Here is a 27,563-nt window from a genome sequence, read left to right on the forward strand (position 1 = left end):
CCTCAAGCAAAACCAACATTTGCCAACATCCAGGTAACAATCATGAACCAAATTTTTCCACATTACATATATTTAAAGATCTGTAACTCATAAATCACATATGAAGGTATTAGGATAACTGGGATATTCAATTCTACATGAATTCAACATGACATAAAGGCAAGCCATCCACACCATGAGTGGTAAGTGGATCTAGAAAGCAGCAGTTCTTCAAATCTGTCTTCTGGGACATTGTGGAAGCTCCTAAATCCAGCTGCAGTAGGCAATCTACATTAACTAAAGATACCACTTGAGCTAACTCCATGATCACCATATCATTACCCTGCAGCCCAAGAACAGGACTTGTCTTGGCAGTACTAAGAATAATAGCATGGCATATGCTTGAACATTTAACATTAACAGAGGTACATCTTGGACCTCTACTGCAATGCACACAGGCAAGTAAAGGACCAGAGGCATCAGCTGGGATGTGATCTGACAGTACATCAGGTGCTCTGCAGTAATCTCTATGGACTTGTCATTCATTACTCTGGGGGAAACATGAAAGCGCTACCCTTCTTTTACTGAAGAATATAACATAGTTAACAACTTTTCATAAGGGAAAGATGACCCAAAATTTGAATCTAAAGTGAGAAAAAGTAATTGTTGTCTCTGCCATAGCAATCGTTTCATTAAAAGTTTCAAATGATTTTTTTAAAAAGTTTAAAAAGGATAAACATGCTGATCTTCAAAGGAATTTGTATCTAACAATTAGGAACAAAGTCAACACCTTTTTGACTTTATTAACCAAAAAGATATACATTCCCATAAGGATATTTAATGCAACAATCAAACATGTACTAATTTATACTAAGGATTGATCTAACATCAAGAATCTTTTTGTATGAATTTCTAAATGTGATAGCATTGTTACCAAAAGTTAATAAAACCAAGAATTTTCACTGCTAGTGCTTTTGAATGACCATTTGTGTTTTCATTGTACATTGGAGCAAATTGCTATCTCCAGAGACACTAAAATTGTTTTAACATTTGAAGCTCTTGATTTCTCTATTCTCAAAAGAAAAGCATTCAGAAAGAATTATTTTTATTGGTATTTACATTACATTGTTTGCCAACCTTTTATTAAGACTGGATGAGAGTAATATGTTATCTATAGTCACTTGCATATCTATTACATGAAATAAAAAGAGCAATTTTTTTCTATCCATGACTGTCTGCCTTTCCAACTGGGACACTAACCCTATATCCAACAGTTTAAATAAGAGGTCCTCCTGTCCAAAGTAGAGTTTCACTTCATTGTTATTCTGGCTTGCTGTGCAAAAGCACATTCTGGACCATTACTATACAGCTAAGCTATTGCTTAAAAAGAACACACAAAAAACTCCTCACTAAATCAGTCTCATGAAAGCACTCAAGTGTACCACATTTGTGTGAAAAAGCCCTGTACTTGCCTCCTGTATTTTTATCTTCCTCCCCCTGAGTACTACCCCTACTTTGACCCTTCTCTTTTATGTATACTCATTTTACATGTAATTTAAACTGGCAAAATGCCAGTCTTGATCTGACATTGCTGTGCACTCACAGGGGTTTATTACACTGAACAGTTTATCATTTTGTTACAAAATTATCATAAATTTGGAAAACAAAAAGCTTTAACAGATTTTGTCATACACTTTCTTCTCCAGCTGAAGATTTAAGATATTGCAGTTTATATTTTTTCAAAAACACACAACCCTGTTCATTCCAGCTTTAGTGCAACTATATTAGTTGCTCTCATATTCAGAGTGCTCATTCACACTTAACAAGAATGACTACTCCTCTGGCCCATTAATCTTCTGAAACTGTCAGTTTGCAGTACCAGTAGCCAATTCAAAATGCTGAAGGTTAACCATCAGTAATGCCAGGAGAATTGCCAGAGTTATCGGAAGTCTTCAGAGCTGCTGCCTCTGGAGCTGCCTCACTTGACGTGAACATAGAGATATTCAAATACAAATACATACTACCACAAGTTTTCATTTGACAGTCAAAATACTACACCTCAGCTGGAAAGAGCATCACATACAAATTAACAAATCCAATCACAAGGCATAACATAAAACAACTCATTACCAAACTGCACTAATGTAGACAGAAAGGCAAAAAAGCTAACACCTGAAAGAGAAGAAACACAAGTCACATAGCAACAAATTTCTAAGTTCTTCTTCTCTCTTCAACAGAGAGAGCAAGGATGTACCTCGTATGCTGTACTGTATTCTGTATAAATTATATGGATACCTAAATAGTACGTATAATACATTATACATGGTATCTCTCAGGATAAGGATATCTCTTAAGATACCCTTACACTACATAGGTACCTAATGTATATAACACCTTATATACATGTATATATCTAATGCATATAATACATGAGATACCTATGTAGCATCAGGATGTTCTGAGAGCCCGTGTCCAGTATTAAGAGATTTCTGAGTGATCCATTCAAGTACCACACAACTGATTTTAAACCACTGAAACAGAGCACTTGCACTTGAAATGTAGTTACATATTTTTGACACAACAATTATCATTCTATGTTAAAAACAAAATAACACCCTGTTTCAGAGCTTCAGGAGACATACACTTGAAGTTCAAACTAATGTTGCCTTCAGCTTCTCAAGCACAACAGACAGGACCAGGCAACTTTTGAGAATTTGCCACAAGCACTATATTCAGTCAGCAATGTCCATTTGCCAGACACCTGGTAAAGGGAAACAACAGTTCACAGTTTAGGCACTAGTTGAGAACTGGAGTCACCAAGGATTTCCAACTTCTGCTGCAAGTTTCCTGTATAATATTCAAAAAGCCATGGGAGGCAGATGAGAATTAAATCAGAGATTAGGATGCACAAATTTAAATATTTAGACTCCTGTTACAATGGAGATTGTCTCTCCTGAATGCCCCTTAATTCTTAAAGCCTCTCCTTGAGCTAATTCAGCTGACCCACTGGCAGGGGCTCAATGCAGAGGTCTAAGCTCAGGCCTCTGTATCCAAGACAACTACACGCAGACACCAGAAGACCCAAGCTCTTCTGGACCAGAGGCTGGAAGTCAAGGAGGAAACATTATTGAATCTCAAGTGGCAATGGAGAACACCCAGTGTGTAGGTGTTCTGCACAATCAATGAAGCTCAGACACCCAACATCAGGCAACTTCATCCTGCACTGAAAAGTGTAACTTGGAAAGCAGAAAGACAGACCAATATAGTGAAAGTTTTACCAATTTTCTTCATTCATTACATTTCAAGGCATTACATGATGAAGAAACGTGACCTGTGTGCCTTATGTGAATCACTTCAGAACATGTGACATTTCTATTCACAGACTAAAATGATCACATGAAACTTATGATTTACAATTGACCATGAAGCTTAGAAGACATCTGAAGAGACGTTTTTCCCTGTAAGACTTTACTTTTAAAAACATAATTTTGAAAAAATACTACTGTATAAAGGTCAATATTAAATAAAAATCATTGCAAAATTAATGGATCCAAACATGAAGCTAGCAGATGCAGCAAATGGTAAAGATCAGAAATTATAAAAAAACCTAAAAGAGATATTAGGGATTACTGGTTTCAAGTTACCAGCTCAGCTATGGGCTGGCAACTCAAGAATGCTACAGAGTAATCTCCAGTCACATGCACAAAACACATGCTTTAGTGCAAGCTGCCTAAGTATGACAACATACATTTTACAGAGCATTGTTTCTCTATTTTGAAAAAACTCTTAAAACACAGTTAAGTGAATACCCATTAAAAAAACCAACCAACAAACAAAATCCTCTAGTGTTCATCCTTTTAATGTTGTGAAGACCTGAAAATAAACCTGGAAAGTTCAGTGTACGTTGAATTCCCTGTGGGCTATAGTGTCAGAATTAATTAAACCATTTTATTAAAAAAATAAAGCAGGAAACCCAAAAACTTGGTTACTCCCACAGAAAATGGTTTATGTCTTCTTTCCTAGGATCATTTGGTTCATCCTTTTAACACTAAAGTAGCAGAGCAAAATGAATGCAGAGCACTCAGAAACTATTCAATGCTAGAAGTACATCAAATGACTCAGATGCTCATATCACAAGACAGCTCAGCATGTAATTTCTTTCTTAGCCTTCTGCAGTATGTCTACTGCCCTATATTCAACAAAATTTCTGAAATTTTATTACCATTACAGAACAAACAGCTAACAAATATTCACACATGTTTTAACTGTTCCTTCAGTTGCATTAGGAGTCCTAATGATCACTTTGACATTATACACTAAATTAACTGATCTGTATCTTTTTAATGAGTGTTTACCTTTTGCAATACACCCTCATGTTTAGTTTCACACAGCTACCCAATGACATCAGGGGTTCTTTAAAAAGAATAAGCTTCCCAATCACATTAGCTTTAAAATGTGTTTGGCAGATCATTCCTAAACAAGAATGATGTAACCCAGGGGACTGAACTGTCATGTATGTCACTCAATGCAAACAAGACTGGACTCTAAAGGAAGAAATGTAGAATAATGCTCGTCTTCACACAACACAGCACGCAGCCTCTCAGTAAGGGCAAATCCTATCTCTTGCCTCAGGCTAGTCCACACCACATCTACTGTAATTGAATAATTTAAAGTTTGCTTTGTCCAGAAGTCACTCAAATCCTCCCTTTTTAACTTTTACCCTAGCTTTATAAGGCTACTTGCCTGCAAGAAGATTTACTTATAAAAGAAGAAAAAATAAGTCTGCAAAATTGGATTCTATTCTTTTTCCCAGATACAGCAAATTACAATACAGTTTCAAAAAGATGTCTATGTGCCAAAGGTGCACAACTCAACAAGTAGCTAAGTAAAAGCAATACTGCTCCTTCAAACAAGGACTGGGTAAAGAAACAGCACAGTGAGGCTACCAAAAGCTTTCTTCCAAGAGACTCAAGAGAGCACTTCTACTGATCAAAATATTCAAAGCTAATTCTGTGATGCTCTTCCAGTGGAGGCAAGTCAAATACAACCTCTTTCCCAGCCCCATTACAGCAACAAACACCCTAAAACATACGGGCACCTGCAACCCATTACACAACAGCCCAAGAAAAGGGCATGCCCTGGCCCAGGCCAAGCTGACCCTGCAGTAGTCCCTGTCTGCCCCAACACTGCCAGCCCTCTGCCTTCCCCTCTCCTACCAGCAGAGATGTGCCTGAAACTCTACAGGGAGCTGGATAAGAGTTACTTTTGTTTGTTTGTTTGTTTTTGGTGGTATTTTTTTAAACTCACTTTGCTTTTACTCCTATTTAAAAGTCAAGAAAAGACCTGAGACAACACAGACAATACAAGCCACAAGCCTACAAGAAAGTTGCGACTGCTTGACTGGATCTGTGTAAACAACAAGGATTTACATAAAACTGGAATTCAGGCTGCAAGAAACTTTTGGGTATACTTGTTTCTCATTTTAACTCCATTACTTCTGCCAATTATAAGTATTTTCCCCTTGCATTTCTAAGTTTTTTAATGCAGTAGAATTATCTAACCAAATCAGATGCAGTTTACCGAGCAGTATTTTCATTCTGTAATAAGAAACAGCAGGTAAATCTATTTAGGACAGTAAACCATCTTCAATTCGGTGATAAGAGAAAATTCTTACTCCAGTTCACCAAGGAGAGGACCACAAGCTTTCCCCAAATGCAGCACACAATACCAAAACTCCAGTCACTAGCAGGTCAAAATAGTTTTTAAAGCTCTGTGTGTGCAGCATGCAATTCAGTGCAGCATAAGCAGCACTGCAATACTCTCTAGGACAGAGCAAATCTCAGAGCCCACTGTATTAAAAATTATGTGTTAAAGATCAAGTAGTATTGTTTTCTAGGAGAAACACCAGATTATTTGAGATAACATCAACAGGACTGATGCCTCTACCAAAGACTGTTTCATCCTCTGCGATTTCAAGCTCCAAAAGACAGTGTTTTATTTACATTTTCCCTGAGAGCTTCTATCCCATCCATGGCTGGCATCTACTTTTCTAATTGGGCAACAGAAATACATCATGAAAATACAAACATATTTTCCAGCAATGCCATTATTTGCATGTCTGCCAGTATAAACAGGTTTGGCATATCAGAGACATAGTCACCATATCCCTTCTTGGTCATAGTGTATAGCATTCATGCCTAGTACACTTCTGTAGTCACTGCTGATCTGAGGAAGTATCAAACATAAAAAACATCCAGCAACAAAGAGAAACGAGCTTCAACTGTAATAGTAACTGGTATTCTCCACACCCTTTAGAAAAATAAGTCTGTTATGTTATTTAAACCCCAAACTTTGTCAGCAATACAATTTCAGGTTCTTTCTGCAGCTCCTATTTTTAAAGCCTTAAATGGTATAACCTAGGAAAATCCTACTTTGGTATATTTGTTAATATAGAGCACAGACAACATATGGATACTTTGGAGCCAACATCCTGTTATTTCTCAGTTAAAAGCTCTAACTAAGGGGAAGGAAGTTGGCCATATTTGTGTCCAAGTTTAACAATGGGAGAAACTCACTAATTTCAACGTTTCGTAACAGATTATTGAAGTCAGCAAAAACCTCAGACTCTAGAGCTGTAAGTTACTGGACTTACAACTACACAATTTTCACATGAACATGACCTACTAAGAAAACTTTAAAGACTCAGAGCAACAGAAAAAATGAAATTAAAGTCCTCAAAACATTGAAAAGTTCAAGTTCCATTTTCAATAAGGTTTCATTAAGAACTCACTTCTACTTCCTAACTGAGGATAAGATCTAGATCCCATGGTTGGTTGTCCCCTTCTCTTCTCCATACAAACCCCTCCCTCATCCTCCTCCTCCAAAAGAACTCCACTAAACTTCTTCAGCTGTGTCATATACATGCCTGTTCAAAGAATCATTTAATATTGTTTTGGTGTCTCAGAACCTAAGAGATTCTGCACAATTTTGTAATAACATATGACTTAGAAAGGTGTTTAGAGAGTGAAAACTAAGCCCCTTTTAATAAAACAGGCTCTATTTTTCTGATCATACAACTGGTCTAAATCCTTACAGTACTGGTTAAAGAATTTACTCAGGTTAATCATCCGAGCAACAACCAGAACTGAGAAGTACATTACTACTTTTATCACAGCAAACCCATCACCTAAATTCACTTTGTAGAATTTTAACACTATTAATATAAAAATAAAACAACAAAACCAGAACAGACAATTCATTTTAGAAGTGGCTGAAGATAACAACTGTGAGCAAAATCTTTGACTATGTCAGACACTAGAAAGATGAGGAGAAACAGTTTATCTTTACAAAGTACCTATCAAATCTAACAACCTTGATATACATCTCATAACTATTAATTTGGGACTAGGAGTTTTTCAATCATTTTATCCCAGTATGGTAAGCGCATTAAGTGACATGAAAGCATATACACCAACTGCAACACAAACTCATAAATTACAATGCATGTGGGAGAGTTTAGTTACACTACAAGTTAAAAAGTGAGCTGGTAAGAATCTGTTTTCAAAAGCCAGTATTTAAACATGTTTTAAAAAAGTGGTGCTGTTTCAAGTCAGTAAGAAGAATACGCCATTCCTCTGATCATTCTAGCCAAATCTAATCATGATCAGACCAAAAGCATGCAATTAAAATATCTCCTTAAGCAGCTGAGATTTGACATAAAGGACACCTATTTTCTTTAAAACTAGAACAAAAAAAGGGCTTCCAGAAGTGAGGAAATAAGATCGTTTCCTGCAACTGTATCATACATCCTACTGTAAGACTGCTTTCACCTCAGACTGTTTGTCTGAGGTGAAAGCACAGAATTCCCAGAAGAAAGTCCCAGCTCCTTATAAACATCTTCCTGTACTATTCCAATAAACCCATCCAAATCCCAAACAATTGTGAAAAAGTTTATTAAGTGCTTTTAATGAAGAAAGCTACACAAATTGCTGTCAATTTAAAGTGAACAACACAAAGGTTGAGCTTACACAAGAATATGATAAACGTGCTGAACAAGTATGAAGTACACACAGTAGTTACTATAATATTCCGCCATGGCAAACTTAATGAGGCATTACTAAAAATACTTAGCTTATGAACGACACTGCCCAAGTCCTTTGGAGATCTCAAGGAAAATAAATGTTAACACAGTGGGGAAACTTGTTCAGAGATGAAACAAGAGTCACACAGTAATACACAGAAGGGAGTGCAAGCAGCACTCCCATCTCCCTTCAAACACACAGAAGTTTCTGTTCTACTGACTGCAGCTCTTTCTTATTTACATGTGACCACACACAATTCGTCAGGACTGATCGTAACTTTCTCTCGTTTTTCTGTGACCACACAAAATTTCACAAACGCACCAGCATTCCTCTGCAAACTAAAATAGTACACAACATTCTCTGCTACAGTGTGTCACCTCATGTCTTTCAAAACAAGCACAACAGTCATTAGCTTCAATTCAGCTGTTAAAGTGTATGTTACTTTGTACAACATTAAATATGCTATCACTTAATTGGAACTTAAGTCACACAACACCCGCAATGCCTTTCTCAGATGCTTCTGGGTCTGCATCTTAATCTGATCTAATTGTTTAATATTTTTCCTCCCGCTATTTCATAGAGAACTTTTTTAAATGGTAAGCAGCAAACTGCTGATAGGGAAAAAATTAAACTAACTGTATAAAAACAACGGGAAAACATATGGTTTAAAAGTATATTTTAAGTTAGCAAGAAAAATTCGGATTCCTCTTCAATTAAAATAATCCTGTTCACCGAGATTACTGAGGTCTCAGGCTGCACAGCATAAAGTCACGTTTCAAAACCAAAATACACAGTCCTACTGTAATGAGTATATTAAAGAGTTTCTTAAGAAGAGAGGAAAAAACAGTAACCCAAACTTCTGCGTGTCCCAAGCTTCCTCAGCTGTGCCCACACCGCTGGAAAGCCACACAGCCCCAGAACGACGCGGCAGCGATGACGAGCGACCACCACAGCTGCCACCGGCAGTCACGGGTGTGCAGTGCTGAGGAATAAGGCACCGGGCCGGGCAGCACAGCCTTCGAGAGAGCGGCAAGGCACAGACCCGAGGGGAGACCTGCGGAGCCCCGGCTCCCCCGGCAGCCGCAGGGCCGGCCGGGGCTGAGCACGGCCCTCCTCGGCCGGAGGGCGCCCGGCGGGCTCCCCGCTCGCTCGGGGCGGACAAGCCCCAGCGCCGAGCTCGCCTCCGGCGAGTTCCGCTCGCTCCGTGGCGCCGAGACAGCCGAGCCGAACTTTGTGTTTCTCCCCAGGGCGCCGAGGGGCCGCCCCCGCTTCGCCCGTCGAGAGCCGGTCGGTCCGCCAGCCCCGAGGGGCACAGCCCGGCCCACGGCGCCCGCCTCGGCAGCGCACTGACAACAGCAGCCACAGAACACGCGACAGGCACAGCCACATCTGGGCACAGCCACATCTGGGCACAGCCACATCTGGGCACAGCCACATCTGGGCACAGCCACGGTCGGAGCTCACCGGGAACGGCACCGGGCTGGGTACCAGAGCAGGGGCTCGCCGGCAGCTCCGCTCCGGCCCGGCCCCGGGGCCATAGAGGCCCCTCCGGAACGGCGTCCGCTGTCCGGCTCAGCCCAGCACGGCCCGGCCTGATTCGGCTCAGCGCCACTCACCTCCTTGACGGGGGGGAATTTTTTCCGGCACTCCAGGCTCAGGCCCCGCAGGTCCCCCTGCATGTTTTCCAGCAGCTTCTTCACGGCTTCGGGGCTGCTGGTCCCGGCCATGGCGCCGCCGGGCCAGCCCCGGGCCGGGCGCTGTTCCGAGCGGGCAGGGGCAGCGCCTGTCGCTCCGCGGCCCCGGCCGACACGTCTGCGCCCCGCACCGGAACCCTCCGGCCCAGCCGCGTCCCCTCCCCGCTCCGCGTCCCCCCCGCTCCCACAATCCCGGGCGCCGGCAGCTTCCGCACACACGGCCGGGGGCGGGGAGAGCGGCGGCCGCCGGCTGGGAGGGAGGAAGGCACGGAGGGAGGGACGGAGGCGGCACCCGGAGCCGTCCTGCCGGGCTGGGCCGGGCGCGGCCCGGGGAGCGGGGCTCTTTCCCCAGGGTCCTTTCCCCGCAGTGTCACTGGCTGGGCGTGAAGGGGCAGGAGAGGCGCTGGGATCTGGGCCGAGGGCGGGGAGCTGCCGTGGGGAGGGGACAAACTGCGGCGTTCGCGAAGGGTCACTGAGGAAGGAGGTGGCGAAGCTCTCTGGGTTTCAGCAGCCGCCAGCCCCGCCGAGCTGCTGCAGGGATGTAGGGGTCCGTCCCCTCTGGCCAAGTCCGGCTCTTAGGAGCGTTTGATTTAAAAAAGCAAAAAGCGAGATACACTGCTTTTCTTTAGAATCCTGAAGTTCTTGCTTTCTTTCCAATGCGAGTGAGTGTGCTCTGAAACAGATTTCCCGGAGAGTTTGCGGAGTCTCCCTCGCTGGAGATTCAAGAACCGTCCGGATGCAATTCTATGCAATGTGCTCTGGGGTGAGATGACCCAAAGTGGTCCTTTCCAGCCTTGCCCGTCGTTCTGTGGTTCTTCAGCTGGAGTGAAGCTTTGTGCCCTCCTCGGCTCTGTGGTCTCCTCCAAGCAAAGCGAGGGTGAACCCTTTACTGAGAAGCTTTGAGATAAACACAGGCGGGGAAAATCGAGGGCATGTGAAATGGTTGGGTCCCAGGTATCTTCCATGTCACCAGCAGTGTCCCTCGGAATTCCGTACCAGCAATTTTTAACCCATTTCTAAAGCCGGCTCCCGAACAACTCAGACACGCTCTTCGGTATCTGTTACTCGTAATGCAGGGGAGCTTAGGCCTGATGGTTGCCTGGGAGCTTCCTTCTGGAGGATACCATTCATCATTCACCATAACAATTAACATTTCACGAATATTTTGGTCTCTGCAATAATAATTTTTCCATATTCTTGGTACTGCAAATGCTGTACTGTGCTGGCTGCCCACATGTTATGCAGCATGGTTCTGTTCTCCATCTATAAACTCAGGGAGCTGGGAAACATCCACGAGTTTTGACATGCTGTAGTTTTCCAACCTGAGAGTCTTGAAAGAAAAATTATGAAGAAGTCAAATGAAGGACAAATTTTAACTGCCATTTGATTTTAAAAAATTTAAGTAACAGCTTTTCTTTAGACTTTCCTGAAAGTCTTCACTCTTACTCAGACAATGTTCTAATATATTGGGATTTTTGTCTTGTAATGAAAAAGTAAAAATGTTTCATTAATTTGAGCATCCCTACTTGTATGTTGAGTTCATTTACTGGAAGAACCATTGCAAATGATAGAGTCAACAGGCTCCCACTGGCACAGCATTGACTGTACGTGTATACATAAATCTTCAGGGGTGCTTTCTGAAGCAAAGAGTGCAGTCTTGTTTTCTAAGTAATTTGTTATTTTAAGATATTTATTTTTGTATTGTTTTGAATATACTGGCTGTTAGCTTGGCAGTACTGGATACATGTATGTGAGTTTTTAAAACTGTGTGTAATGCTGCTGCAATTGAATTAGATAGTTAAGCTTTATGTGCCTTCAGACAAGGAATTAGGGTTTCACCCCCTGTGTCTAGTAAAATCAAACATGATTCTATAACACTGTTATACTTTCAAAGTACATTGATTTGTTTATTCTCAAAAGCTTTGATTTTTCTACACTTACTTAAAAAAAAAAAAAAAAAACAGCAACAAAAGAGCAAGACTGTATTCTTTAGTAGAATGATTTATCAATAAGCATTTTCCTAAGGATTTTCCCATCTTAATGCATCTGTTCTGGGCTTCAGGCCTGATGCAATTCACAGACCAGTCCAAATACCTTAATAAGAAACATGGATGATTAGCTAGGAGAATGAATAATTAATTATTGACTATGCACATGTATTTCTTAGGTAAGCTTTAATGATTTACTTCCTTTTTGTTGTTCGGATTTTTCCACACATTTACTGTATAGTAAGCCATGGACACATTGATATTCCCTGAATTTAGTTGTCTGCTTGTTTGCACACTTGATATCACTTACATTGATCACACATATCTTTTCAACTACCAGTTTAGACACTCAGTCTGCTCAGCATTGCCAGCCAAATACTGCCAGATTGTTCATGAGTTTGGAAATGCATCTTACACTTTGTAGAATTCTTACAGTTGTAGAATTGAAAACTCCTCTGAATCTGCTGAATGCAAGAACTGGGAACATGTGCCTGAATCTCAGACATGTCTCTTAAACAACAAGGTCATCTTTCTCACCGTTTTGATGTATGCTTTTTGTAAATGCAGAGATTTATCAGTTAATCTAAATCAGTGCAGTTAAACTGTTTAAACTAGCCAGGATCCTTTTAATATACACTGACTTGATTTTGAATGTGACTTCTGCAGTTGCATTTCATTGCAATAGATTCTATTGCATGCAGTCCTAACCCTCAGCAGAAGTGCTTGCCAATCTTTTGTACAGTACTGAAATACCCTGGTTACAGTTCAAGTCACTTTTGATTCAGAAGGTGGTGCATGTTTGTGGGCATCTCTGAGGGCACATTTTTGACCAGCAAGTTAAGAATGCTAGTTAGCTGTTAGGCTGACTTAATTGGGAATAGTACATTGCCTGCATCTCAGGCTTATCTCTCAGCTTTTAAGCTAACTTTGTATTGCACTGCAATTATTATGTTGTGGTTTGCTTTGTTATTAAATTATATGTTATTTTGTGATGGGCAGTGGGTGATTGAAATAATTCCGTGTAGCTTTATGGCCCTAATTAGCAACAAAAATGCTCATGAGACTTATTGTGACTCATTAAGTTAGCTCATGTTCATTCCAAATGATGTGCATCAGTCCTTTTAATTGGATTAAACATTGGCTGTATTAATTTCAGGTGTTTAGTCCTAGTTATAGCCCATCCTGGCAGATATATGCAGATGCAGGCTTTGTATATGAGAACAGGGTTCTGTCATCATGCTGTACAGAGGCAAAAGTATCAGATTTCATTCACTGTGGCAATGAATTGGTTTCATCGTTATGGGAAGAGTTGTGATTTTCCTATGAGTTCGCTTTACCTACCCTCCTGTATACTTCTGTGAATGATATGAATCTGTCAGTAGTTACAGTACTCAACTAACTTCAGGATATGAAAAAACAATTGTGGAAAAGTAAAGGTGTTTGCAGATGTCTCTGGTGATTTTTTGTACTGCAGAGTTAAGAATCACAATAGAGAAAATTTTGTCTAAGATTGAGCATAGATACTGATATCAAAGGACAAAGTTAAATTTTAAATTAAAAGACAGTGAGAGATGGATTAATACTAAATATGTCCTGTAGCCTTTTATAAAAGCTATGCATTGTATTGGTCTGTATAAGCATAAAGAAGGTCTTTACTATGTGAACACTTCAATAGCTCCTTAAATTACAGACCAAAGAAGTAGGCCAAGAGAACACTTATTGTGACACAAATGGGTTAAAAGAAGTAATAAACTTCCCCCTAGTATATAGTATTCTTCGGGGTTTTTTTGTGGAATAGAAGTTAAGTCTTTGTTCCTTTAGGATGTGGCTGTGCAAAGAAGTTAGATCTACCAGCAGACTGAAAAGTATGTTTTCCAGTGTCAACTGCTCACTGATTTAGCCTGTGTTCCTTTCTGCATAGGCATGAGCTTATGTTTACATGTTGGTACCCGTTTTGTTTGTATGTTTACAGCTAATACACATTTTATTTCATTTAGTCAACTGAAAAAGCAATCCCAGCTGCTCTCTGGGATCATCCTCTTTGCCATTAGCAAACTATTGGTAATGATGTCATGTTTTGTTTAAGGTCACTCACAGCACTGTTAAGCAACAATGCCCAAGATGTCAGACCTATGATGTGTACTAGGTACTCAGCAGTTGTTTCCTGTTGAGTGCAGAACTCCAGAGCCTACACACAAATCTCTTGACCAGAGGCTTAGATGTTTCCAAGACTCATGTAACCAGCCAGCAAAGCTGTTTTTCCAATTTTTTCTGCTTGAATCTTGTCCAAACAGATTTTCAAAGCAGTGGGGTTTTTGTTGTTATTGTTCTTTTTTAATTGGCCTTTTGCATGCTGGTAATTGAATCAGCTGAACCTGGTAACACTTTTTGTGAGAAACAACTGCTGTCCAATGCTTGAATTAATTTATTGCTGTGTTAGAGCTGGCAATGTAACAACAGACCAATAGAGACAGAATAATCCCAAAATTTTATCAACATCTCCCATGCCCTAGGACTTTCCAGCTCACACAGAAAGTATGTGGCTGGCCTGGGAAACAAGCATTACTCTGTGCTTTAAATTGAATTTGTCTTTCATTCCCTTACACAAATAACAGAATTAATATCTGTTCATCTCTGATTTTTCCCTGTATGATGTGTAATGCAGCCCATTCATGATACATTTTTTTTTCTGTCAAGTGTAGAAAAAAGAGAAACAGAGGTGGAGATGCTACTTGATTTACACAGAAAAACCCAACACTGACCATCCTTACTACCTTAACAATCTGTCTCCTCACACCAGTGCATGGATGTGCTCTTGGAAACCTGCTGGCTAGAGCATAGGAAATTCCAGGTCTGAATACTCACTGTTCCACCTGAGAGCCAAGCCCTGGAGCTACTGAACAGGTCATTAAGTGGGATATAAAACTTGTTCAGCCAGTCTGCAACCTTATTTCCCTTTGACAGCATGGTCATCAGTAGATTCCTATGGCTGTTTATTTCTAAGGGCCTTGCTTCCCTGCTTCAGTCATAACTAACTAAACCATGCCATGATCCAAGAACATTTGATAAACAACTGAATTATAAAATTAGAAGTTAACATGTAGTAAGTATTGATAGATTCTTTACCTAACGTCTCTACTCCTGACCCACTCAGCCACACTTTGTCATGGGTGATACAAATGTCTGGTGGGCTTGAATGTCTTAGTTTGTTGGAGGCAAGATCACAGAAAGCCAGAACCAGCCTTACCAACAGTAGAATTTCAAAGAAATTGAGACTTCATTGTCCTGTGATGAGCAGCTGAGGGAGCTGGGGTTCTTTAGCCTGGAGGAGGCTCAGGGGGTCACTCACTCTCTACAGCTACCTGAAAGGAGGCTTTAGCCAGGTGGGGGTCAGCCTCTTCTCCCACGCAGCTTGTGACAGGATGACAGGACATAGTCTTAAGCTGTGCCAGGGGAGGTTTAGGTTGGACATCAGGAAGAATTTCTTCACAGAAAGGATGATTAGACATTGCAATGGGCTGCCCAAAGAGGTAATGCAGTCACTGTCCCTGAAGGTGTTTAGGGAAAGACTGGACAAGGCATTTAATGCCATGATCCAGTTGATATGGTGCTGTTCAATTAGAGGTCTTTTTCAATCTAATTGATTCTGTCATTCTTGTTTCCCCCCCTTCGTAACATTTCAAACCTTCCTTTATAAACTAGTTCCTAAAAATTATTAGAAACTCAGTTCCTGACCCTTATAATGTGCTGGAATCACCTCTGGACTGTTTCCTTTCTACTGTTTTACCATTATCTTTCACTAAGAAGTTAAATCCATTGCTAGAAACCAAATTTATTTTTGTTGTATCTCCGCAAGACAAACCACCACTACTGAAGATTATAATTTCTGGTTGCCTGTTAATGACTTTTATAGTAGTTGGTTTTTTTAACCATAGGCACTGCTCCTTTTTGAAATCCTTTGCCACCTCCTTACTACAGCTACTTTCTCATTACATTCCTCTTTTCTATTCATGCAGTATAGGCTTGTCCATACTCTTGGCTTGTCTTAGTGTGATTCATCATTTTTACATACACACAGCAGCACTATTTCTTCCTCTCTGATATTACAGAAACAATGTGCATCATAAAAACGAGCTTCCTAAATTACAGTTTCTGACTGACAGTGACATAAACGAAAGAGAACTTTAAAGATTACACAGAGGATAACCTAATACTTACCATATTAAATAGTATTACAGCTGTCTGTGATTTATCTTTTAATCTGTGCCACCTTATCTCAAAAATCTATAAATAGCTAAGGTGAAATTTTCTGAAGACATCTGCTAAGACATTATTTCCTATACCTAAAATCAATATGTTATTTGTATTTGCTTTTAACAGGTATAGATGACACAGAGTCAGTAATTACTGTCTCTTGTGTTTGCAGACTTTCTTCTCAGGCAAAAGCCACAGTTATACAATACCCAGAGCATAATACGTATTTCAGAATGTTGACAGATGTTGAAAACAAGCATAGCTCATCTGAAGTCTTTCCAGACAGCATTCATTGTGTTCTGGAAAATGCCTTTATGCCTCCAGAGCTGGTTGCAGACCTCTTACCAATTGCACCATATATAGGTTTTAATTTTCATTTTTAAGGAATTACTAATTTTTCAACAGGGGCATGTCTGAATGGGTCCATGTGTTTTAACAGAAATTGTCCTGGAGAGGCAAGGATGCTCTTCCAGAATGGAAAAGAAAGAAGGAAAAGAGAGATGTATGTTTTGGTATAGGCTGTAATGGGGGGGAAAGTGTTACTTGGAGGAAATGATAATAAGTCAAAGGTCTTTTTCATGGTTTAAGCCCAGCTGGAAACTAAGGAGCACTAAGGTGCTCCTCTTCCTCACCCCTCTAATGAGAGAGAAAAAAGAGATCCTGACCTAAGAACAGCTTACTGGAAACAGCAATGAGATAAGAAAATGTACAATATCAGCAACACTATTAATTACAAAAGTATACAAAAAGGAGGGTGATTTACATACAAAAAATGTGTAACTGAGCTACCCAACTTGGTGTTGTGCAGCTCCAAGACAAAGAAAAAAATGTCTCTCCACCCCTCCTTGGGCCCTGTTTCCCCCCAGGCCCGAAACAATGGAAAACAATGGTATAGAAACCCTCTGCTCAGGACAATTGTTACCCCACTTCTCCCTGGAAATAGGAATGCCTGCCCTGTCCCAGGAAACAAGAGCCCTCTCCCTGCCCCTGGCCATGACGTAAGATAATATGGAATAGCACAATGACTTGGCCATGCACACATGGCTCCAGGCTCCATCCCTCATGTCCTTGGCCAGAACCAGGACAGTCTAACAGAGAGAGTTTGGAGTGGCTTCAGGAGTTAAAGTTGGAAGCCACGGTGAAAGAAGGGAAGGCAAGTCATACCATTTGCTATGCTGAACAAGAGTATGGGTTTTATTCCCCTGTTAATGAATTATAACACTAGTGAGTAAAGGCCTTCCCTCAAACCATGGCGAGCGCTGAGCAACTACATATCTATTCAGGCCTCCACTCAAACTTCTAAGTGATTTTTAATGGGTACAGTTAGGTCTAAAGAGGGAGGAACATTCCTCTCAAAAGAACAGGATGTTTATGGATTCCAAGATCTCAAAGCTGGGGCAGGTGGCTCAGATGACTCAGACTAAGTTTCCATCCAGGAAGGGGAAGGGCCCTTGCACCTCTCAGCTGCCTCCCTCGGCAGTCCAGGGAAGGCATGTAGCCCAAGTTAACAGAACAACCCACCACTTGCCTCTGCTGGTTGTTCTGCCAGTGTCTTCCTTCTCCTTTTTAAAAAGTTGCATAAAAGACTCCCACACTTACCTCTGTTTTTGGATTGTCCTGTTCCAGTTTTGAACCACTAGTTCCTTGAATGTTAACCTACGCTCCAAGACTCCCTGCATAGGGTTAAGTCCCCATCATAAGGTGTCCCATACAAATTGTGGCACCTAGGAGTAGTCTTTCTGAGAAAGTAACTCTTCTTCTCCCTATCTGTTAGTGCAAATGTATTTACTCTGGGGTTGTAACTTTTTTTCTATAATGTGTCCCAGGTTACAATCCGAACTTTGAAAAGGTAGGAACTCAAATAGAGTATTTTCACAGGCTCCTTACCGGAGACCCAGAAAGATGAAGCCAATTTCTCATTTCTGTTTAAGTATGCAAGGACTGGTTTTTGTGCCACTGTTTCAGTGCTAAATGCTTGTTCACCGGGGCTACAGAGGATGTCGGGGTGTTTACTGCTTTCCACATGCTGTAGATATGATCTGAATATTTTGCACACTGAATAAAAACATTAAGACCAAGTGCCACCAACTTCTTCAACAACATCTCTATTCCACAATGACTTCGTAATGGAAATTATTTTGAGGTTGTTGGTAATTTCCTAAACTTTGTGTTGGATGATACTGTGTAACATTCATGTGTTGATGAGAGTATTGTGATACTTGAAGTGACAATTAAGTGCCAAGTACTATAATAATTTAGAGGCATCTGTATTATCAACTATTTCAGTTACTGCCCTGACAAATAACAAAATTTACCTTTTATTAAACCATATAGACTGATGTGAATTCTTTATCAATAAAGAGTCCTGTATTAACAGTTGCATAATTTGGCCCAGGATGACTGTTAACACTACCTCAGTTCACTCCCTAAATAAATTTGTCACATTTAGACTATTCTGGCTTTCCATGTTATTCCAAGATGTAATTTCAGTACGACAGGTCTCTCTGCTTGCCTCAGGAGAACATGATGCCAGTAAATCATGCAATCTTAGAACTAGAGAACTGGAACTGTTTTCGCAATGTTTACCCCCCAGGGAAAGAGAACTAAAAAAATCTGAAGAGAGCAATTTGCCTGCAGACTAAGAATATGCTTATTCTATCAGATATAGTTTTCCTATTGTTTCACGACATTTATGGTGATTTTGTCAAAGTAAGTAGTACTTAGAAACAATGAAAACCATACCCTGCAACTGCAACTCTGACATAAAGAAAGCAGCATAATTTTTTTTAAAAACCTAGTGGGTTTGCCAATTAATTTCTTTGCATGCTATACAGATTCCCCTCTAAAGATTTCAAATCTCTTGAAAAAATACACTACACTCCATAACACAGGGCTAACTTCCTGGGAAACCTAGAAGGGGTTGTGGCCTTCCCATAGCAAGTAGCTATAGATGCTGCAGATGTTTCCACATCATCTAACTATGGAACATCTGGCAGTTTTCTCATCTCACCAGCTCTAAAGCAAGCTGCAAACTTCACCTCAGTGTGTCAGAAAGGCAGGTGGGACTTCAATTTAGGTGGACAAAGCATGGAGCTATCTGTACCAAAACATGCAGAACACTGAAGCCAACTAGAACAAGAGGTCCTGGGCAGCGTTTCTTTAACTTTCCTTCCCTCCCAGCCTGGCTTTAAATGACATATTGCTGTCACAAAATCCACAGAGTAAGCGGGAATTGCAAGCTGTCTCTGGCTTCCTACTGTTTTGTTTCTGTGACAGTCACATTAACAAAGTTAACTGAATCTGGTAATTTCAGAGTTTATGCTGATACTTACTGACAGCAAACTTTTTGATGAAAAAAAGCATGGTAGATTTTTCTGATGTGATTCTTAACAGGTGTTAGGGTTCTCTTCTCCATATAAATGATGAGAATAACTTTTGATAAACACTGTAAAGAATAATATACTTTCTGTACTTTAAAGCATGTCCACACTGGAAGAACTGTATCTTACACGTGAATGTGTTTTATAAAATGACTGAATTCCCAGAAATTTGAGACACTCAAATAGAGATATTAATGATTTTCATCTCTGATTAGGAAGCTGATTTTACAAACTGTGTGTGTTTGTAATCTTGGAAGCTGAATTAACTATAACAACAACAAAAGAATCTATGGACTTTTTTTCCTAATTAAATGTTACTTTGATCAATATCCTTTTAAATTCTAGTTGGACAATCCAATTATTAGTAGGTAAGTACATTCCTTCAAATATAACTTTCCATATGTGTTCATTTGCATTTTCAAAGGGAGAATGAAGCTCTGAGTTACCAGATATTAAAGCTCCAATCTACAAACTCCTAAAGTACTCTCGTAAGTCAAATCAGATCCTTTGCTCTGTGTGGTTTTTTCAAACAAGTTTTAGGCTCACAAGATATGGACAAATGGGAGCATGAATATAGGGGGGCTCTTTGTATGTGTTATTCAAAGAGCTGATCACTTCTCTAGAATTGCTTCCAAAAGCTTGTATCATTTCCCCCCCACCAACCCCAGAGGTTTGTCTAATCTTAAATATATTCTCTCATTTCCCAGCCATCTCACAATTAGTATATTTGCATTTGATTATTGTTCCAGTATTACTTTCACAAACAAACAACATTATGACATTATTGTTTTTACAGTCTTATAAATGTTTGAGGGCCAATGACAAGAGAGAAACCTTTCTATATATACTATCTACTTGAAGTACTAATAATCTTGTTCTATGTTGGTCATTACCAGTTTGTAACTGAGAATATAAGTTTCAGACAAAGACTACCCATGACACAAACACCGTGGGAAGAGAATTTGTAACAAAATGGAACACTAAATAAGGCCTTGAATAGCTTTATTGAAATCTGTATAAATAAACATGCGCATTTCAAATGTAAACCCAAGTGAACTCAAGTGCAGACAAAATTTTAACCTCTGTCATGCAGGAGGTTAGTTTACATTTAAAAAAAAAAACCTCAAAGCAGCTTTAAAATACCAGGATGAAACACCAGTTTAATATCAAGGTATAAAGCAAAGCCATGTCCAACATATCTCATTTATATCCTGGTCAAATGCAATTTTTTAAACTTTTTAATGCTAACATAAATAAATAATTTACCAAAATGTGCACTCACAGAGTGAACTTTTATTTACAATACACAATTTATAACCTATTGTATTTGATTAGTTCAAGTGAAGAACATCATACTTTTTGCTTTTTTCTTTTTTAAATTTTAAACAGTGGGACACAAAGCAATTCTCCAGGTAGTAGATATGTGACATGTGCCCCCACATTTAAGAGCCCCTCTCAAAGGCAGTATTGTATGCAAATCAACAATACATTCTTCCAACTAGATCAAAGGGAAAGCAGCAAATCAAAAAATATTTCAAACTGTCACACTTATTTTGGCATCCTGGACCCCTGAACACAGTTAACTGAAATTCAACTTGGAGTTTGTATGCCTTATATACTGTACAGGTTCTGACTTGAACATGCAAATGCCAATTCTCTTATGAGTTACCTTTTCAGATACACTGTAAGGCTATGGTGAATTCCATCCGGAACACACAAAGAAAATTAACAGCCCTACCTTTAAAGTGAATTTTGTCAATTAACAATTTAAAGGCAGGTCATATTGAAAAAATTCTCAACTAAGCCTGATACAGAGTCATTACTATGGATACAGAATACTATTAACTCTGACCTTAATACAGAGTAGTTTGCAAGCTGTCAAACTACAAAAACTGGGGAGAGAGAACTTATAGCACAATTTAAATTTTGGACTGTTATCAGATAAAAAATTATGCATGTCTTAGAAGCAAGATAACAGGAATTATGTCTGCAAAGTAGATTCCAACAAGCAACAACGGATACTTACATTTACTTGAAAACCCTTTCTGTTAATGCAGCATGAAATCTAGAACCTGTTCCACAGCAGAAGATAAACATAATATTCTGGATGTTCCACTATGTCACAAAAGGTTAAAACACCTTTTTCAAGCTATTTCTTCTATTCTGACCAAATTAAAAAAAAAAGAATAGGGAGAAACAAAAACTTGTTGTTTCAAGAAAACTACTTTAGGTATTTATGACATTTTTACTTGTACTCTGTTGGCAGCCTAAGGAACATGTATATATTCATCCAGAAACTAGACTTGGCAGTAGTATTCTTGCAGTACTAGGAAAGTAAATGTCAGAAGTCCACAGATTTAATATTTTAGTTATTAATTCACATCCAAAACAAAAGAAAACATAATCCATCAGAACAGCAGCAGAAAACTTAAAAGGGGTTTATTTGTGATTTCCTATATATACCTTGTGAATATGAGACCGTAAATGCATTAGAGACAATTTCTGTTTAAGTTTTTATTGTTTCACTTCAAGTACTGCACATGTTAAAATGTAATAAAGATTTACATTCTATTATCTGAAACTCCCCATCTCAGATTTTTATTCTTAATTTGGTGGGCATTTTCACTCTTTCAATCCGTATCCCCAGTAAGAGAGTCTCTTTTATGGCTTCTAGTTCTTCCCATCAGTTAGTGTGCATACAATTTTCATTTTCTATATCATTATCATTTTCATTGCTGTCTTCATCACTTTCTAGTGGGATGCCTGTGGCAGCTGAAGCACCTTGTTTAGTTTCCCGGTCAAGTGGGAAAAAGCCAGTTCCACTGATTGTGTCCTGTCTCTGGTAGAAGAGCACATACGCAGCTTTGGACTGTAAAAGAGGGCAGTACATTATGGTCATGAGGCATCAAACAAAACATTTACAATCCAGGCTACTAACTCTTTTTCTTTGCTTCCAAGTATACAAGGTAAAATTACAAAGAAATGCAGACTGTTTATGTTAGTTATTTTTGCATGTTGTAGCAAAGCATTTTTGGTTTGTACTGTCCTTTGAGAGAACACAAACTACTGCCTACAAATTTAACACAGGTTTCATGGTTTACTCTTCATTTTTCCAGCCCTGACACAAAAACATCAACAATCCCAAATCTGGAAACATAAAAGATACTTGCCACTATCTGGTCCTCACTTGCAGTGGACACACTACTGTCATCAAAGTAGTACCATTTTCCATCATCCTTATTTTTTGCAAAAGCAGTATCTAGGACAAGAAAGTAAAATGTCTCAGGACTTTGTATATTCATAGATGTAATACAATTGGTTACTAGAATGTGTTACTGTCTAACAATATTTAACTAACTAAACCTCATTATCACTATTAAACTTCTTTAACACTTCATTTTTAGCAAAGAGAGTTCAATCACTAACATTTCCCTTCTAAAGACAATGAAAAGGATAGTCAAAATACAATCCCTCAGTAATTTTTTTTCTCTGCTTTCAAGGAGAAGCACAATGAATAGAAGTACAGACAAGCAAGACAAAATCAAATGTAAGAGTACAGCAGCTCTTATGTTTTCTCTTTTCACAATATGCATAGCTAGAAGCATAAAAGAACCTACAATAAACCTTGAAAGAGCTCATTGCATACAGATTTTTGTATTGAAATACTTGTGAAAGCATTTCAAGGTCAAGGAAAAAAAATTGTCCCTCAACCATTAAAAAGCACCATTGATTCAAAGTGATCAGTACTTCAAAATCAACACAGAAATAAAAGCTGACATCTAGAATGATGACACTTGAAATCAACTTACAGTGCCCTCCTCCCATTCCTCCATAGTGGTTGGAAACAGCAATCAAGTTGTAGCGGCAAGGCCCTGCATTGGGATTAATAAGGAACTCTGACATGTCCAAGTCACTGTTAAAAAACAAAACAAACCAAAATAAAGTAAAACAAGCAACAAAACCCAACCAAAATTCAGTCATGTTAACAGCATTTTTAACCACAGTTTGGTGGTCTCAGAGCCCTTTATTTCATATGTCCTAGAAAAATACACCAGACTACTCTGCCAGTGCATCTCTTTCACTCTGTGAGAAATGGAACAGGAATAAGCAGTCTTTCATACTTTTACATTATAATTATTTTGCCAAGTTATAACTCTTAATCCAGAAGCATTTTGTCATTAGTTTACTGGACCCTCTCACGGAAACTGAGAACAAACCCATTTTATGTAATTGTTGCATTAAACACATGCCCTAGTCACGATTTTATATTTCTAGCATCAAAATACTTGAATTTCTTACTTTATTGGAAAATCAACCAATGTATCCAACTTGTCCCTCATGTATCTGCTGTAGGAAAAGCGCTTCAGATGAACTACCAGTACGGGGGGCAGTGACCACAAGTCTAACTTCTTAGTAGCTTGCTGATGTTCTTTACAGTTTGGACAATACCTAAAAGGAAAAATCATAAATTTTAAGTAACTGTAGTCCATATGAACGTTAAAACACATTACCAAAGAGAAAGTCACATTCATGGGAGGACCTACATGAGCAAAAACCATACACTCTTCATGTTCTGTTACTAATGCCATAGATATATATCCCTTCCAGCTGACAATGTGCAAGTGTGATCCCAGTGAAGCTCAACATCATTAACACAGAAGCAGCATCCCCCAATATTGGATTCTCATCTCCTACAACCCTGATCAGATCCCTGTATCTTTAGTTAAAAACACAGCATTCTTGTATTTTATGAAAAAGAGATAAAGTGTTCAGAAACTAACCATTAAAAAAAAAAAGCCAAAAACAACAAGCAACTGTGATTCTTTCAAGTTTCAGTTTCCAAATTCATCCATCCACCACCCTATCCCATCTGCCATCTAAAACCAGATCATTACAGTGATTCCTGGAACCTGGAAAAACTCATTACTAGAAATTTCCCTTCTTAGTAGGCAAGTATTAAACAAGCTGTGACTTAGAAATTTCTTCTCCCTGCAATGCATACTTGAACCGTTCGGCAACTAATGCTCAGGGAGGAAGATAGGTAAGAATGAATGGAAGAAACTCTTCTTTGAAGTAGTCTATGCATATTCTAGACTTTAGCATCTAACAAGTAAAAATCTAGGGAAAAAAAGAAAAGAAAAGAGATAAACCCTAATGAAAAGGCTGCACAAATGTCTTTAAATAGCAACATCAGATAATGACAAAAAATTAGGAGAACTGTAAGGGCAGGCTGGAATTGAAAATCTGTTTATCTGTTTTCCCAGTTGGCTTAGAATATGTAGAATACAAACAGTGCTGGACTAAGGATGGTGAACTCTTGTATATTAGACTTGTGATAACCTAACAAATAAAGAAAAATGTGATTAATGACCTCCAGTGAGATGCATCTAGTAGCAGCTGCTTGACTTCTGCAGTTGTATTTCGTACTTAAAATACTCTGCTTAAAATGTGCTGCCAAAATGGAAGTGCTGACATACCACACCTGAGTTATACGGTACCTCAAACAATCTATCCAGTTTTGTATAATCTAGCAACCCCCCTCCCCAAAAAAAGAGATTTTCTAAGTTAGCTCCCTACCCTGCACAAATATAGGAGAAACTCTGGTGACAGTGTTGGGAAAGCGTCAAAACTTGTGGGTACCCACAGAAGAAAAATTAGCAGTCTCTTTTTTCAAACTCAATTCTGAGCTTAAAGGTGTTGATGAAAGATTATCTCCTAGAAAATTCCTGGGAAAAAAGGATCTTATGGGAACATACTGTAATTATGAATATTCAGATGTGATTCCAAATTATAATTTGGAAGAACCATGAATAGCATAAAAGTCTCTGCCAAAAACCTAAAGGCTAGAACATGAATTTGAGGGGATTATTGACTACAAACATCCCCCATCCCATAAACCTGCTGTTTACACACATCCCTATTTAATGTATCGATGTAAAGCAAGTTATGTATTTGCATAAAGAAAATACAGTATGCACCAACCTCTCTCATCTCAGAAAGGAGTATTTATTTAAACCACTATATTGAATTCATCACAATATTATTCATTCACTGTCCATCAAAGTTCACAGACTAGAACGCTTAAAGTATCAACCCTTCCTCCTAACTGTGAATGCATTAAATGTCTTCCTCACAAATAAAACCTTCTTTTGGTAAAAATTTGGTACATGGTAAAAATTTTGGCTAAGTAATGGACCACAACAAAAGGCATTTTTAGAATTTTCAACTATGTTTGAAATAACAAGATTCAAAATGCCATTAGTAAATCAGCTACTGATCTCTATGTTCTGGTGTGGTTTTGATTAATTTTGAGAAATAGACCACAGTACATAATTTTAATTTTTTGTGCTTACCATGGGTCTTCAGCACCTAGTTTTTCCTTTGTTGTGAACAGCTCAATGCAGTCTTTTAATTTCACAAAAGGCTTTTTGGGAGGCTTATATTCCACACTTTCATGTTTTTCAAAATCCTAAAGAGAAGTATTTCTTGAGTTAAGAGAACAAATGAAACAAAACTCATTTTAGTGATGTCGTCTTACTATAAACAGTAACTACAAAGCTCCTATATATGGAAAAACTGATCAGAAACCATTCAAGTCAAAAGTTTCCACAGCTTCAGATTTACTTCCCAGTTTCATAAGCCTCAGATTTGCTAATTACATGGATGCATATATGACGTTTATTTATGACAACATATTTACTAAGAATAAAATGAAAAAAGGATAGAGTTGCTGCTTCTTGCGAAGACTTACAATCTCGTATGTCACACACTGCATTTTTTATGTTTAGTTATTTGTGCTGGGAAAGGGAGCAACATAAACAGCCTACCTCTGCTGCACTATCATCAAAGTATCTCTTCTTCAATTCAGGATCCCAATCCAAAGCAAGGAAAGATCTTTCTAAGATTAAAAAAAAATGTTTTCTCTTAATATTATTTCTTGCTTTACATGAAATTGTATTAACTTTGGGCAAACACACTTCAAAATAAATTAAACAATGGTATAATGAATTAATCACAAAAAACTGAAGCATATAAAAATTATGTATTTCAAAAAGCCAACTGCAATAAAAATTTAGTTAATTATATAGAATTTACTATTTAAAAGAAAAATATATCAAACCGCACACAATGAAAATGAAACTTGACAGTCAGAAGAGAGTCTCAGAACCAAATATTGCCCACTCTGTTTCCTGTGACTTACCATCAAGCCTAGGTTGCCTGTCATCAAATCTAATATGCCTGGTATCATCTTTGATGTAGTTTATGTCAGTACTGCCTAAATTATTGAACTGGAATGTAAACAATCGCTTTTTGTGTCCCGTGAGTGGTTGACCTTTGCAAGTATCCTCAGTACACAATCCATTTTCAGAGTCATTGTCACCCCCAACTGAGTCTTCTGATTGGCTGTTTTCATTCTCTGAGGGAAGTTCCTGATCCTGGCTGGATTCATCATCTTGCTCATCTGTTTCCATTTCACCTTAAGCAATTGGAAGAATAAAGAGGAAGAAATGAGACAGAATGACAGTAATTGAAAAACACTAGAGAGTTAACTTCCATTTGAAATCCAACACCAAATACTAAACAAGTGTAGATATTCCAGTCTTACTTGGAGATCCTTCTTCATGTATTCCATTTGGGCCATTACCATTGATACCATGGTCCTTACAGCAATGCAGGGAACCTTCAGTGTCCTCGCTTTCAGTACATGTTTTTACATATCGGCTAAATGTAACAAATGAAAGCAACAGTTAGAAGCAATGGACTGTTAAACAATTTTCATTGTTCAAACTGGTAATTAAACTGTTTTCACAAGTCCTTGCTACTGTACTGTATTTCTGCACTCCCTTCTGATTTACTCAGATTATCAGTTTTATTGCCAAACGTGTCTAGTGTTACAAGCACATAGGAAAACCTGCTCACATGTGACTGTGTATTTTTGGCAGCTACTTGGTCTGAAACAGCTTGATTCTTAGTCTCACTCTCTGTTTGTCCACTATTCAGTTTTTTAAATTGCTCATTAACCATATTACAGAGAAAGTTACATCAACAGAGAAAGATGCATAAATTTAAATTAGAGGTTATATGTTTTTTATTTCTTGTATATAATGACACTAATTCTAGTCTAGTTTCAGAAAGTGTCTACCATGTACTTGTACAACAAAAATTAGTGCATAAACTTGAACAGTA

At 38.7% G+C, this 27,563-nt stretch overlaps 2 protein-coding genes across 5 annotated transcripts in view; both read right to left on the minus strand.

Moving 5' to 3' along the window:
* MON2 (MON2 homolog, regulator of endosome-to-Golgi trafficking) overlaps positions 1-9,889 on the minus strand; it is a 67,311-nt gene extending 57,422 nt beyond the window's left edge. For both annotated transcript variants that reach the window (XM_058806032.1, XM_058806030.1), the window contains exon 1: positions 9,677-9,889. In XM_058806032.1, coding sequence (XP_058662015.1) covers positions 9,677-9,787 — 111 coding nt within the window. In that variant the 5' untranslated portion in view covers positions 9,788-9,889. The remainder of the gene's footprint in view (positions 1-9,676) is intronic.
* Positions 9,890-20,361: 10,472 nt separating this feature from the next.
* The window catches only part of USP15 (ubiquitin specific peptidase 15), a 60,740-nt gene continuing 53,538 nt past the window's right edge, over positions 20,362-27,563 (minus strand). For 2 of the 3 annotated variants that reach the window (XM_058805993.1, XM_058805992.1), the window contains 8 exons: positions 26,983-27,098; positions 26,578-26,853; positions 26,204-26,274; positions 25,730-25,845; positions 23,676-23,825; positions 23,186-23,289; positions 22,547-22,635; positions 20,362-22,245 (listed from right to left, as the gene is read on the minus strand). In XM_058805993.1, coding sequence (XP_058661976.1) covers positions 22,060-22,245; positions 22,547-22,635; positions 23,186-23,289; positions 23,676-23,825; positions 25,730-25,845; positions 26,204-26,274; positions 26,578-26,853; positions 26,983-27,098 — 1,108 coding nt within the window. In that variant the 3' untranslated portion in view covers positions 20,362-22,059. Of the gene's footprint in view, positions 22,246-22,546; positions 22,636-23,185; positions 23,290-23,675; positions 23,826-25,729; positions 25,862-26,203; positions 26,275-26,577; positions 26,854-26,982; positions 27,099-27,563 lie in introns of those variants that run through there. The other variant, XR_009274797.1, reaches the window with a different exon arrangement.

The sequence above is a fragment of the Ammospiza caudacuta genome, chromosome 5 (assembly GCF_027887145.1).
Source record: "Ammospiza caudacuta isolate bAmmCau1 chromosome 5, bAmmCau1.pri, whole genome shotgun sequence".
In the NCBI taxonomy this organism is placed as follows: Eukaryota; Metazoa; Chordata; class Aves; order Passeriformes; family Passerellidae; genus Ammospiza; species Ammospiza caudacuta.